At 36.8% G+C, this 15,566-nt stretch overlaps 2 protein-coding genes across 3 annotated transcripts; both read right to left on the bottom strand.

The window, feature by feature from the left end:
• Positions 1–6,677: 6,677 nt before the first annotated feature.
• rps24 (ribosomal protein S24) lies at positions 6,678–9,618 on the bottom strand. Of its 2 annotated transcripts, none has more exons than XM_082153696.1 (5): positions 9,540–9,618; positions 8,839–8,904; positions 8,532–8,741; positions 7,791–7,904; positions 6,678–7,245 (listed from the first exon to the last, which is right to left on the bottom strand). In XM_082153696.1, the coding sequence occupies exons 1-5, from the start codon at positions 9,540–9,542 to the stop codon at positions 7,240–7,242; spliced, it is 399 nt and encodes a 132-aa protein (XP_082009822.1). In that variant the 5' UTR covers positions 9,543–9,618; the 3' UTR covers positions 6,678–7,239. The 2 variants fall into 2 exon arrangements, with proteins under 2 accessions (XP_082009822.1, XP_082009823.1); XM_082153697.1 differs by having other exon boundaries at positions 6,678–6,755.
• Positions 9,619–10,898: 1,280 nt separating this feature from the next.
• On the bottom strand, positions 10,899–13,842 carry qrfpra (pyroglutamylated RFamide peptide receptor a; the record flags this gene model as incomplete). The annotated part of the gene is made up of 6 exons (XM_082154746.1): positions 10,899–11,241; positions 11,538–11,635; positions 11,806–12,041; positions 12,868–12,929; positions 13,020–13,178; positions 13,503–13,842. 6 exons carry the CDS (start codon positions 13,840–13,842, stop codon positions 10,976–10,978), a joined length of 1,161 nt encoding a protein of 386 aa, XP_082010872.1. The 3' UTR covers positions 10,899–10,975.
• Positions 13,843–15,566: the final 1,724 nt, after the last annotated feature.

The raw sequence follows: 15,566 nt of genomic DNA, 5'->3' as shown, positions 1-15,566 counted from the left end.
GCATGCTGTGTTCAAAGCACTGCCTGAACACTGTAGTTTACCTGGCTGACTCTTTTCTATTGATGGGTGCTGGATTGTTTGCACTATACTGTGACTGAGTGAGACACTCCTTAAATCAATTTGTGGGGAGATCACGCTGTAACCTTTGCAGCGAGATGCAGGGGTGGTCAGGAGATATCGAACGTAAGGGCGCCCACACACTATACCTGTATTGAAAAGATGTCTGGTTAGCCTAACCTGGTAACCTAACAACATAGAAAAACTCAGTGTTTCCGTGCATAATAGTTATGTAAATACAATATGATTTGTTTAGTTATATGCAATCAGATCATCAGGTTGTCACTTGCATTTGTACATTCTGTGTCAAAAATATGTTGACTAAACACAAATATCTATGTCATATAATAATATATTTGTCATCAGTTAAGGATTCCCTTCCAGACATTTTGAAAGAAATTAATACTTCAATTTATCGCATTAAATTTATTAAAAGTGACAGTAAATATTTTTACATTGTTACAAAACCAGTCGTTCTCATGCACCGGTAGAAGTCTGATTTCCTCGTGCTGGTGTTTAACTTGCTTAACTGCTCAGAGCAAATTGTCAGCAAAAAGTTGAATTTTAGCATCGTCATCACATTGACTATGACCTTTTAAAGAAGAAATTTGCATAGAAACAGAGGTCCTTGATGACAAAAGATGCATGCAGATGACTGTCTTCGAGGTTACAAATTTAAAGAGGTTGGCGATGGCTCACAACCTGAGGAAAACTTAATTGGATGTAGTGATCTGACCATTGCAATATGACTTGACAGCAGATCTTTATCGCCTCTCTCTCTCTCTCTCTCTCTCTCTCTCTCTCTCTCTCTCTCTCTCTCTCTCTCTCTCTCTCTCTCTCTCTCTCTCTCTCTCTCTCAGTGAAACTGAGCTTATGACACACTTTACTTTGACCAACTCTTAAGTAGGTCGAACGAGTTGAGACGTCCTTGGTGTCTGTCTCAGTGCGCTATGAAGAACAAAACACGAGGTCTCCTTGACTTTCCCATACTGTATTTTCAGTTAGAAATATTTTTTTATTCACCACCCTCTCTGCACGTGAAAATTATCTGTTAGCGTTCAGTCAGGTAGGCCTACATATATCAACTGGTATCAGGACACTGGTTATTTTCTGAATATTTCAACAGTCATATGGACTCATTCTCAAGGGCACAATAATAGTCATAGGTGAACTCAAAAACATTTCACCCTTTGAACCTTTTAAGACCAAATTTTCAACTTGGGTGTCTTGATATGCCTACTTGTACAAGGTTTTAGAATTCAGGTAAACTGGGACCATTAAATTGAGATGCCTATAATAACTATACATCTACAGTTCAAAAGTTTGTGGTTTTTAACGTTTTTGAAAATCAGTCTCTATAATGCTCACCAAGGATGCATTTATTTGAACAAATATATAGGCTATATAGCAACCAGTTGAACCAGTCCTCTGTGTTTTACACGATCTTTCAGAAATCATTCTAATATTCTGATTTGGTGCTCAAGTAGGCTAAATTTTCTTATTAACAGAGCTGAAAAAGGTGATAATTAATAGAAAATTTCAATGAACATATTCATTTGGTGAACAGTGGTTTTCGAACAGCTACGCACTTGGCAAAGAGACCACGGTAAACTCAAGTGTGTGTAGAACACAGAGCAAAAGGAAACACCGCTCTACTATCGCCACTCACAAAGAAGCATGGAAGAACATGCGATAGAGCAGCAAAATGAGATAATTCACTGTGATATTAATGATATATCATTCTCATACGTGACATTCATTTAGAAAACCAAAACTGGCAGACGCCAGGTTCGCAGACGTGTAGAAGCAGGAGTGTTTTGACATATTAAATGACTGCAGACACAGTGGTGCTCTCCCTGCTCTGCATTCAGCCCACGTTTCCGGAACATTCTGAGCGCGCGCTCCTGTGGCTCTGCCTGACCCACCGCCAGCCCTCCTCAGATCACATTCAAAGTGATTGTGCTGTTCAATATTTCATTGACATCAGCCTCAAAGATTGTTGCTACAGTGACACCAGAGATAATTATTTTTTACCAGTCTTTTTTGAGATGTTTTTACCCCCTCCTCTCCCTGGCTCCAGCCATTCCTGTGGAGAATTGTTCTGCATAAATCAGCTGATGGAATATTGAATCAGCCTCACCGCAGGGAATGTGTTTTTGTGTGTGGTATGTGTGACTGATTACTATTACAACGAGTCAATGCGCAAAACCAGGCAAACAGTGCCGCGAAGTGGGCAGTTCTGGAACACAAAACATGAACATTCAGTCATCGTTTAATCCTCTCATGTCGTTGCAAATGCTAACCCATATTATTAGCTATTATTACTTTATTATTATTATAGTCCAGTGATTGACGTTCTTGACTGACTTAGAGGTTTGAAATCAATCAGGTTCTGGTGTAACATTATCTGCCTCGTACAGAAATCATATTGCGCGGAAAGAGCGCCGCCATAAGCAGCGTCACAATTATAATTATAATCATATTGCCCAAGGTAAGGACATCTGCCAGGCAAATAAATGTTATAATGCAATGCAAACGTCTGAGATCCTTGGGGAAACACTATTGTTATCCACAAGCTGTGATTATGTGCACATTTAATAGCTTTTTTACAGGCATTCTAATGAAATACTCTTCAAAAAAGATGTCGAACAGGTCTTGCACGCACGTTGCATAATATCCATAAAGTTGAATAAATCAATTTTGGCATTCCAGCCCCTGATCAACTGTTTGGATGGGGAGTCCGTTTAGTCTAAATGCCAAAGAAACCTTGAAAGCAACAGCAGATCGTTTATTGTTTGATCTACATACATGAGACCAATTAGTGCAAGAAATATGCTATTACATGCAGTGATATTCCTAAGTATTGTCTCAGAACACAGTGCATGTGCTTTGCAATGCACCTGTGCGTGTTGTCATTAAAACATTCGTCTGAGAAATGCAATGCCCTGAGGAAGGAACACAAAGAGGCATAAAATCTTCAGATTTCCCCCTCCGGTTCACTGTTTTTATGAATCACTAATCACTAGGCCAACACAAGCTCTCTGCAGACAGGGGCCCGGGGTTACTGTGGTTACATGGGAACCCTGCAGACATCATTTGCACAAGACTGTCAGAGACTGTTAACACCCCACATCAGGAGACCTTGAACAGGTCAGTGCTGCTAATTAATTGCATGGACACATATTTAAGAAGACTTGAGCTGTCTACACAGATTTTTTTTTTTTTAAATTAACTATATTGTAGGCTATAGAAGTACACAACCCCATTCATGTCTATCATAATTCTGCCGGATCAAGGGTCCACAGCCCAATGGTTTGAGTTCTTTCGTAGACCAACAACAGGCTGCAATGCAATAGTAAATCGATATGAGCTGACAATTGCTCTGCACTGGAATCTTTTTTAGCTCAGGTTGACTTTGGTCAAATTGGTTTAGCATTTTCTTGTTCAGTTTGTAGTATCCAAACATTAGGGTAGGCAATTTCAGAGAGGCTAGCAATAGCAAGCTAGCCTCCCACCCTCCCTTCAGAGCGTATCTAAAGCCACGCCTCCTCCAAAACACATGAACGCACAGAGACAGAGCAGATTCTGCAAAGCATCACGCAAGATGATTTTAAATTACCTCATGCCTCAAATCACATTGTAATAATAATAAACATAAACAACTTACAGAGCTCTTATAGTACCACCTGACTGCTGCTGATTCATTTAAGCATTGATAGTGTTGACAGTAACGCATAAATCCGAGTCTGAGTGAACAGCTCCGGGTAGAACGTCACGGGTTGCCATCTCGTATTTACAGTTATGACGGCGTGAACGCAGCATAAGATCATTGTTTTGGTTCAGGAGGAATTGTAACTGCTGTTTGTTTTTGGTGCTCAGTGGCTGTCTGTGTCTACAACTCTACAACTAAAATACATATGTTGACAAGCACCCGAATGCAATGATTGGACAAGCATTTTTTGGTCCTGAGACTTCCACATAAAATATACAGTAAGATATACAGTACAGTATTATTTAGACCACTTCTAATATTGCCATCAGGATGTGAAGAGAGTTTCGAGCAGTATAGCAAAAAGTGTTTATAAAACAAATTGCCTACCCCAACTTTAATTATATATTATACTATTGCATCATATTTAGTGCGCAGTGAACACTTAATGCCATTTCCTAACCTAATTTTAGCTCTGTTGGAAGGGGCGTGTCTGCTGTGAGATTTTAATGTAAACACCCACTGCTATGATTGGCTATTAGCTGTCGAGGTTAACTAATCATGAAAAGTGTTGACCATAGTCGCATAGATCCTGTCGCATGAAAAGTTGCAGTAATGAGCATTGTAGATAACAGCATCTGTTGAGTGCATTGATCTCGTCATTGCTACTCGATTTCTGCACTCTCAGGAATGCTTGCTTTCAACATACAAGTGCAAACATTATATACATACACACACACACACACACACACACACACACACACACACACACACACACACACACACACACACACATATAAATAAATATTCTAACGTTCCCCTAACGTTAAATTCTAACCAGAGTTCATAGTACACATTTCTAACAATACATTTCCATGACTTTTGAGGCAAATATTCATGACCTAACGTTCCATGAATGTAAAATAAGAATAAAAATCCATGTTCAAATTTCAAATTACAGCATATCTTAACCAATTAATGACAAGCTAGGTTTAATACAAAATAAGATGGTTAGATAAAATACTGTGTCTGACCCTCGGAACTCCACGGTGTAGCAACGGATTAACATCATTTACTTACAATACGTAGACAAAGTGTCCAGTAACACTGACAGTAACTTTACAAGGTGGCAGTGCCAGAGACAAACTTTAGGAATACAAAATTTGGTAACCAAGAAGATTTTTTTAGCCTTCTAAACATCCTATTTACCATTAATCTAATTGAATATAACCAATCAATCATCAACAAGATAACCCTATTTGAATTCTCCAAAAACAGTCAAGTTTATTTTTTTCATTTCTGCAATTTACACCTAATTACAAACTGCAACTGCCAGATGTTACCCCATGCCAGGGTCAGAAATGAACTTTTCCATTAAGCGGCACCTTCCAATTGATTCCCAGGGGCATTTTTATGATTACCTGTCTTGTCTTTTATGTCAAATACTTAAATTTAACCAATTACTTAAAAATCAATCAGAATACTATAAAGACTGTTACCAATAAAATGTTATTATCAAAAGCCATCTTTACACTGCAAAAATGGAACATGAAGCTGCTGAAGGGGCTCATTACAGGATCATTATTGTCGATTAATGCTCTTGATATTGTAATAATGATTATTAATGTCTATTAATAGAATAAGCTACATAAAAATGTTTTTGTTTAGAGGAACTGCATTTATATTCTGGCTACACAGATAAATCTAACCATTTATTGATTTATTTTAATGCTTTTTACACTTTAGAAATTGAAGACTTCACATAGGCTAATCTTATCATCATGATGTTGTTATATTAACTGGAATAAACTGTATACAGAAAGGGAGCAGAGAATGTGAACAATTGTAAAGCTGCATGTCCATAACTTGGGTCTAGCGCGAGTTTAAGCACTCACTATCTTCTCTACCACTGCACTGTTCCATGTGTAAATCCAAGTGTGTGTTGTATGTGTAGTTAGATTACTCTTTCAACAGGTTAGCTATGTGGAGGTTTTTATAGGTTGTGTATTCAGAGCCAAAATATCTACAAGTAACTAATAGTCCAAATTAAATAGGACAGCAATCAGGTGACTATGAGCTCAGGTGACGCAACAATTGTTGTGCTAGGTTTACTTTGTATATTGCTGACACTGGAGTGAGTGGAGTCCTATGCTATTTAACATTTAAAATCCCCCTGTAGTCAATTGCATCCCTTAAAACTCATCTTTGATCACCAGAATTACATTTAAACTACACCCATGCTTCATTTAGTATACACAGACCCATTAATATGCAAATTAACCCAACCTTCACCAGCTCAGAGATCCACTGTCAACTTTACTTAAGTTACTGTAGTAAATGCTACACAATGGTATCGCTCTTTACGTCAGACAGACAACTAATATGATTATCCTTTTGCTTGACTATATCAAACAGCTAATAACGAGCTAATTCTAATGTTATACAAACCATGTTAACTTTCGCAATCTCAGTCAGACAGCTGCCTTGTAAAAATCTGCACAGAAACACTTTGAACATCAACCAGACAGTGTCAGTGGAGAAAGGTAGTTCATCACAACATATACATAATACATAATTAACCCGACAGAAAAATATTACGGGATAACCTGGCTTCTCCTGAGACTCCCCTGATTCGCAGCAGTTAATGATATGCTAAAGCCCACCGGCACGTTGACGTGATTGGTTACAAGGTAGTTTGTGACGCAAGAAACGCCAGCGATTTCAAACCGTATTTTAGCATTTTTTCACTGCAGTTTTAAGGAGAAAATACTCAGGTGTTGATTTGTGAATTTGCACATGGTTTTCTTAAAGCACATTAAAAACACCAGACAAAAAACATTAAAAACTTGATTTTCAACACAGGGGGTCTTTAAGCCAAAACATCAAAATCCAGCACTCAAAGACATCAGGATTCACTTTTTTTAAAGAATTTATTTGTTGACAATGTACAAGAACATTTTCAGGCCGATGGTCTTCCCTGAAGGTCTTACTGTAAGAGGAAAGAAAAGGCATTACAGTGAGATTTATATAAAACATTCCAGTCTTAAACTACTACACAACAAAATACCTATACAAAATCCCTAAATATCACATCTATTAATGACAAATGCTCACTTCAAGGGCGAGTCTAACAGGGACAGGTTGTTTCTGAATACTCCAGGGGATACGGTCACACTTGCAGACATGCAGTCAAGTGGCTAGTTAACCTCAAATGAGTGAATGCTAACCACACACAGCATGCTACAAATTAGTAGCGACTTATAGCCAAATAGACTGACAGGAACAATTTAAAGTACATAAATTAAAATAGATATTTGTATCCATGTTAGAAACACAGGATCTTTTAAATATCTGCAAGTGGGGTGAGGCATTAGGATTGAACATGCAGAGCACTTCAAGTAACTGGTAAAAGTGGATCACATCAGCACATAATGCCGATTGCCACTCTACCTTCTCCTGAGACCTCAAGTCTTTCATTTCTGTAAACATCCGAGGGAGGCAAAAGAGAGCAAAAGATCGGACAAAAGTGAGAACTTTCAACTAACACTAGAAATGTCTAGAAATGCTCTCTGAAATGCAGACTTTCATGCTACGCCCCAGAAAACAGATTGTCGCATGAATTTGCAAATAGTTTTCAGAGAGCAATTACAATATAGTTTGTTCTACAGATTACTAAATATTCCAGCACTTCACTATTAGTGACTACACTACTTTCACTACTTATGGGGGACTATGGCCTATTGTTTTCTACCACATACTGGTCAATAGCATTAGCCATCAACATAGTAGCTAAATGTCTGGAGTCAACTTTTCAGATCACTCCAGACTCTCCTTCCACAACAGTTAGTCTACTTGTGAAAGTATTTACCTTCTACAGTCCAGATGTAGATTTGATAATGGAGGAAAGATGACAAGTTACATATTATGACCGAGACAGTGACGACATAAACATCTATCACGGGCAGAAGAAACAAAAGTGCTCGGAAGCCTAAACAGGAACTGATAAAGCAAAACTGAACCTTACCTTCTTGCCAGAAGCACCAACAGAGGCTTTCTTGATTCCTCTAACTTTCTTCATTCTGTTCTTGCGTTCCTTGCGCTGTTTTCTGGATGTCTTTTTCTTCTCATAAAGGCCATGCTGAGTAGAAAAGACAAAACAACATTAAATGTTTGATTTTCAAGCTAACTCTAAATAAAGCAGCATAGTAGACTACCAGTGCTGTAAGAAACTCCATCCACTTGTTGCAAGCAAGCATCAAGAGTTGCATGATTTGAGGAAAGTAATCGTAGTCTTTTTTCTGATCGAAAATTGTGATTTCAATTTAAAATGCAATTTTTTAAAAGTTTGCTGTGCTTGTTTGAAAGGACTGAACAATTTTTGGCCAAATATTGTGATTACATAACTACAAAATTACTATTAAATTAAAGCACATGAAATATTACTCCTATATTCCCTAAAATAAGTTTCAGAAAAAAAAAAATCACAGTACAAGAGTCAAAATTACTATTTATCGGTCTTAAATTTTTAAAACAAAATCAGGCTATTATTTTCACAAAGACACGCAAAAAGTCCTTGAAATCAGCTAGGTTGCAAGTGCTTCTCATTACAAGTTTGGGAAGATATATTCCCAAATGCATATGAGACCCAAACTCAAAGTAGAGGTAGCGCATATATTTAATTAAATTGCAGCCTTTACAACTTAATCACACTAAGATTTTATTTTGATTAATCGTGCAGCCCTACAAGAATCAGTCAGTGGCGTACCCTTTGCAGCCTGTATTTGGGCTCATTTTTCTTGGCGTAGTCCAAAGAGTCGTAGATCATGCCAAAACCTGTTGTCTTGCCACCACCAAACTGAGTTTTGAAGCCGAAGACGAAGACCACATCTGGGGTGGTTTTGTACATTTTTGCAAGCTTCTCCCTGATCTCGGTTTTGGGGACTGTTGCTTTGCCTGGATGCAGGACATCGACAACCTGAAACAATAATAGTAAAGAATGAATGAGCAAACGCATAATAAAAATCCACATTTAATCACAATAAGCCAGCATACAAAATATGCCACTAATTTACCATTTGCTTTCTCTGAAGCAGCCGGTTTGTCATAAACTTTCTGGTCCTGACAGTGACTGTGTCGTTCTGCAAAGAGAGACATTTGTTAGAACTCGATTAAAATTATATCTAGATACTTTGTTGAAATATTGAAGTGGCTTGATGAGGAAAAAATTGCAGGAAGGCACTTTTCAAAGAGCAGAGTACTACACGTTAACCGCTTTTCTTACTCAGAACAGTTACTTAACAGTAATGTATAGTTAAAAACCCAATAGCATCTATTAGTATTATAAAAAATTAAACGTGAGCATCTTGTATAGAAGTAGACTAACGCTGTGCAGTACAGAACACTTGCAATTTATGAGCATGAAACCATGGTTAGCGCTTTAGCTACATTAGCTTGTCTGGACCCAGTATTTACTATTAAGCCCAACTGATATATATCTAATTTCAGGTTTACGAATACACGTTTATGACAATAACATAACATTTTAACGCTGCTAGTAGCCACTGTTTAACAGTAGCACGATGGTAAGAACCGAGACACCATCATCTTACGGTCTACCAAAAACATATCTGTACACATTATATCTTTTAAATGAAACTGTCAGTTTATTATTATATATCCGTAGTGTGCTTCACGCTCGCAGTGACATTATAATATCGTTGGATGGAGAAGATTAAGTCAGATTTTCTTAATCATTTGTTCACAGTCGACTCACCATCTTGGCGTCGGCTCGCTCAGGGACGAGGAAAAGGAAGAAGGACCTGTAGGTGCCCGAGAATATGCCGGAGCGGTGGAATAGTATAATGAGGTACTGCCTGACTGAAAAGCGATACCAAATCAAATTTGTATAAAAAAAATGTTTAAATGATTTTTCTAATAAATATAAGACTGAAAGTGATATGTGAAAGTGAAAAAAACGTGTTATTTTTTGGATATTTAATGAACATCACACCAACAAATTCATAGTTATCATTTGTAAGTCACGACTGCTTTAAATGAAAATGTTGTAGTTATCTGAAATAACTTGTCACATTACTAACTGACAAATAAGATGTTAACATTTCTAAACGTTTTATTAAACAACGAGTAGTAATCTAATTCATTGATATTATGAATTTTCGATTTTCAACAGCTAGGTGTCAGTCGCGCACCATTAAATGACATCGGACCTCAACATATAAAGGATTCATTTAATTTTGTTACTCACTATAACAATTACTCAAGTTGACAATGACTGACAAACCAAGCAGACACAAGGAGATCAATACGGTGTATCTGAGAGAATAATTATCATATTATTTATTATTAATAATTAAATAATTACATATATAATTATTAATTAGGCCACGAGGCCTTTCTGTGTGAAGTTTTTGCATGTTTCCTCCGGGTAGCCTACTCCGGTGTCCCCCACAGTTCAAGGACATACAGTTAGGTGAATTGTGAGAGAGCCCTGTGATGGACTGGCCATCTGTCCACGGTGCTTGCTTCTGGCCCTTGCCATAAGCAGAAATCTTATGAGTGGACTTGCAGACAATACACTTTATTACACAGCAAAGACAAAACATTTTCAAATGTATTTATTTAAGGGTCTGTTATTGTGTTGGAAACATTGTTATATTATGTCTCTGTTATATTATGCTTATGCACTACCTTTCAAAAGTTTGGGCTCAGTTAGATTTTTTTTAGAAATTAATACTTTTATTCAGCAAGGATACATTAAATTGATTAAAAGTAACAGTAAAAACATTTATATTGTTTCCAAATATTTTATTTTTCAAATAAATGCTGTTCTTTTGATATTTCTATTCATCAAATAATCCTGAAAACATTTGATCAATTTCAACAAAAATATGAAGCTGCACAACCGTTTTCAACATTGATAATAAAAAGAAAATATTCTTGAGCAGAAAATCAGCATAATGATTTCTGAAGGATCAGATGACACTGAAGACGGGAGTAATGATGCTGAAAAATACAGCTTTGCCATCACAGGAATGAATTTATATTTTAAAATATATTAAAATAAATAACCGTTAGATTAGATATCAGTCTCTAATACATCTTGCATGCATTCTATTGCTCTCAACATAAATTCTCTCCTCCAGAGATGACAAAGATGTTCACATGTTTGATCTTGCAGATTGCACCTGCTCAAATATGTATTCTGGGCATGACAGAGATGTCTTCATCCTGTCTGGCAGACTTACAATAAGTTACTTTCGATTTGTCCTTCACATCTACACGGTGACTGGACCTCCTAATGCAAAGGGAAAGAGTGGACATGCAGTTCTTCTGGAAGTTCTCATTCATGAAAGCGTAGATAATAGGATTGTTGAAAGAATTTGAAAAGCCTATGGCCTGTGTGACAGCAATAATCATATTGATTGTGATGTCATCATACTTCTTGTTCAGGTAACCTGGAAACAAGAAAGTGAAGCTGAAATTTGAAAGAAGACACACTTTGAGACTGTTGGATATTTGGTTACACTTTATTTTACGGTGTCATTGTTACAGTGTAATTATATATTTAAGTACTGAGTAATATTAATTAAGTGCATGCACTTACTATAGAGTTAGGGTAGTATTAGGATTTGGTTGAGGGTTAGTTGCATGTAATTATGCATAATTTACTCTTATTACTATTGTAAGTACATACAAGGACACTAAAATAAAGTGTTACCAGATATTTTACTAGACACTTTGATGTTCTTACTGTACTCAAACAGCATATGAACTGTATGGAAAGGTGCCCAGCAGACAGTAAACAGCACAACAATGGTGACCATCATCTTGATGGCCCTTCGCTTCTTTCTGTTGCATTAAGAGGGAGGATTGCATAATGAGTGTCTGATCGTAATCATTAGCAGCACTTAAATATTTAGTCAATTATATATAAAAAGAAAACATTATAAAACAAGCAATAGTCATTTAGATCAGAGGCAGTCATATACAGCATGTGCTGATAAGGTAAAAAAGATTACCTGAATATTTTGCTAACCTCCCTTTGGTTCATGGCATTGAGAACTGAGGAGTCCCCAACTTGTTTGCGAATCCAAAGCTCAATACCAATTCTGGTGTAGAGTATCAGCATGGCCGCAAGTGGCAGGAGGAAGAGGAACACTAGAATGAAGGTGGCATACTCCTTCCTCTGGGCACTCGAGCTCCAGCGCTCCTGACAGCATACATGATGGAGATCATACAGAAAGTCATATTTCACCTGTAAACAGAGAGATTTGAAATAAAGTAGACTATGAAAACCATTATAAATGTAGCCGTGGCATATGAAATGGACTGATGTTATTATGTGAATAGTCTACACAGAGTCGGTCAAAAGTTTGGAATAATTAAGATCTGTTAATGTTTTTGAATGATGTTTCTTATTAAAGTTTCTTATGCTCACCAAGCTGAATTTATTTGATCAAATAATATTGTGAACTATTATTATATATTTTAATTTATTCCTGTGATGGCAAAGCTGTATTTTCAGCATCATTACTCCAGTCTTCAGTGTCACATGATCCTTCAGAAAACATTCTAATATGCTGATTTAGTGCTCAATTAATATAAATTATTATAGGTGCCAAATTAATAATAGTGGTTTTTATTATTATCAATATTGTTTTTGCTGATTAATATTTTGTGCAAACTGTGATATTTTTTTTTCAGGATTCTTTGATGACTTTCGGTCATTTTGCAACATTATAAATGTATTTACTGTCACTGTTGAATTAAAAGTTAAAAGAACTTTTCTTTTTTCAACACACATACAAACACCTACAAATAAAAATATATTAATTATTCCAAACTCTTGACCACCATTGATACTTTTTTCATTATTTGGACCAGAAGGCACCTGACAACATTTAACAAGCTAAATCCTGGGAAAATCCTCAAGTTTGTAATGGTAATTCACCCACAGAAATCACAGTACATCTATGCAGTGCCAGTGTCTGAATGCTAATGTTTGAACAAGCTGGCGGGATGTTGAATTAAAAAAGGTAATGGAATGGAATTTTTCAGCCAAAAAAACCCCTGAGCAGTACCTCTAGTTGTTGAACAAAGAGCATTGGGGATCCAGTCACCATGGCTGCAATCCAGACAACCACTAACACAGAAAGAAAACACTATTGAGATGCTTTATTAGATTTGTAATGCAAAGTATGCATTCAAATACTGCAAAAACAAATCTACATACCAAGCATTCGGTATGCTCTTTGTGGGGTGCACTGTCTTTTGATTTTCAGAGGGTGTACAATCCCCTGATACCTCTCCGCAGCGATGCAGGTCATAGTGAGAATCCCAGTCACAATAGCAGTGGTCTGAACGAAGGGAACTGTTTTGCACACCAACACACCTAAACATGTACATGTTTAAAGACTTAAATTCCTAAGACAGTCTTTAGCTTAGGTAAAAATCTGTTATTACATTCAATCAAAACTTTTGTAGCAAATTGTATTTTTTTTTCTAAATGATGAAACAACATTTAATCAAAGATTATTTGGAAGAACTTGGCATGTGTGTTTTAAATGAGGTTTAGAATTTTTCTCATTTAAGACGAATTGAACCCTTATAATCAGCTAAATTAGTGCAAAACAACATACTGCAAATTCACATCTGCATACATCCTTACAAACTTTGTTTTATAGACTAATACAAAGTATTTCGAAATGACACTCACCCCCAAACCACTCAGAGGAGATGTTCTGTAGCAGAGTGAACGGGATGCAGAAGAAAGATATCAGAAGGTCGCTGACGGCTAGAGAGCAGATGAAAATATTTGTGGCAGTCTGGATCCCGCGCTTTATTAAGACAATATAGACAACCAGACTATTGCCAATGAGAGCCAGGAGAAAAATCACCGTGTAAACAATAACAAACGTAGTTTTGGCGCTGGCCGGTAACTCAGGGATGTAAACCAACGGCTGAATCTGGTACGTCTCAATAAACTCCCGGCGAGTAAGATTGTATAATTGTAGTAGTTGCTCCAACACTTCGGGAGTAATCTTCATATCCCCCATGTATTAAGCTGGTTTTTAAAATGGGCTGAAAGAAATCAAAGTTCTACAAAGAGCAGACTGTTAGTCAGTTCTGCTCTGTTTCTATTTCGTGTCTCTTCACAGGACTAGGACATAAGCAGCAACTCCCAAAAAACCTTGGTGTGGTTTAATTCAAAACCTATAGTGAGTTGATTTATGAGCGTCATAGACTACTGTCTATAGGTAAGCTCACTATAGCTCACTGAGTGTGGAGAGTGAGACAGTCATTTGCTCAGTCCGCCCCCCCCCCCCCCCCCCCCCCCTCTTGTTTTACGTGTTTCACCTTTGCAGAAGGCAGATTTAGCTATTACAATTAAAAGAACGAATAAATATTATAGGCTATTAATATTATTAGATGGGATAGTTTCGTTACACCTTGTAAATCCAAAAAAAGATTCTTGAGACATGGGACAGAACTTTGCTTTAGAATTAAAATAGCCAAAATAATTTGTACAATCAGTGAGGGATTATCTCAAGAATGTTGTAGTATTTAGAGTTCTCCTACAACAGGGTTACATGCATCAAAGGTAAAAAAAAAAAAAAACACTTTCATTTTCTCATAATATACATTACACATAACAACATTTTTCAATGATTCTGGACTCAACAGAAGATTCAGTCTCTCTAAACACCCCCTTTCTACGAGCCTCTTCTCTGATTGGCCAGATGGCCCAGTCTTTGTGATTGGTGCTAAGGTTATGATTGCGCTTACAGTGTGTGTTGGAAAAGAAACATCCATGACCAAAACTGAATTTCAGCTCCGGAGGTTTCCTAAAGCTCAGCAATTGCATACACTGTAAAGACAGTAAGGATGGCGTCGATTTTATAACAATCTGAGACTGAGTCCAATGATGAAACATTAGAAGAACTAGTTATTCAACCCGAACCTCCATTACAAGGATGACTTGAGCAGGGTTTCTCAGTGATGCGCTTCTCAGTTTGTACATAATGAGATGTTTCAGCGGAAATGTGTCTAAAATGCATCATCCATATATGGTTTACACATGGGTCTCTTAAGGGGTTATTTTACAAAAACCTTGCTCAAGTTTATTAAAAACCCTGGAACAATTATGCTGGTTGTATTCTACTCATTGAGACCTTTCAAATGACATATGACACAGGACTATCTGAGCTGTATGATGTTTTTGACATATTGCAGTATTTGGTACAAAAAAGTAGTTTATAAATTATGATTTTTTTTTTCCTATTTATCAGCAAATAACTCAGCACTACATTGGAGTTTATCAAATTGGCTAAATTTATTGTAAATTTCAGACTCTAAGCTTTCAAATGACATCTATTTTAAGTTGATCCAGGTAATATTTTTGAAAAAAAATTATGATTATTAATTTTGCAGCTAGGTGGCGCCTACGGCGGGTACACTCGTATTTAGTGGAATAACTCTGCAATCATTAGGAGTTGATCGAAGTAATTAGATGCATTAAAAAGCTGATCCATTCAGTGGTTGCTTAGTAATTTGATTATGAATTTTTTTCGCGGGGGGGGGGGTGTCCCACGGGTGGGACACTTCGGGTTTAAGGGGTTAAAGTGAACTACTCCTTTAATTATCTAGTCAGTGCATTAGATGTCTTTTTAAGGTTTTAAGTACAAATGAGAAAGAATGAATCCATTATAAACATATCAAGGTAAAAATCTTCATGATATTAGCCCTCCTTGAACCCATGGAGGTGGAGGTTTTGAATGAA

Source organism: Leuciscus leuciscus, assembly GCF_965113295.1.
Source record: "Leuciscus leuciscus genome assembly, chromosome: 22".
NCBI classification, from domain to species: Eukaryota; Metazoa; Chordata; class Actinopteri; order Cypriniformes; family Leuciscidae; genus Leuciscus; species Leuciscus leuciscus.
Note: the sequence above shows the minus strand (reverse complement) of the source record. Positions and strands in the feature narration are given on the sequence as shown.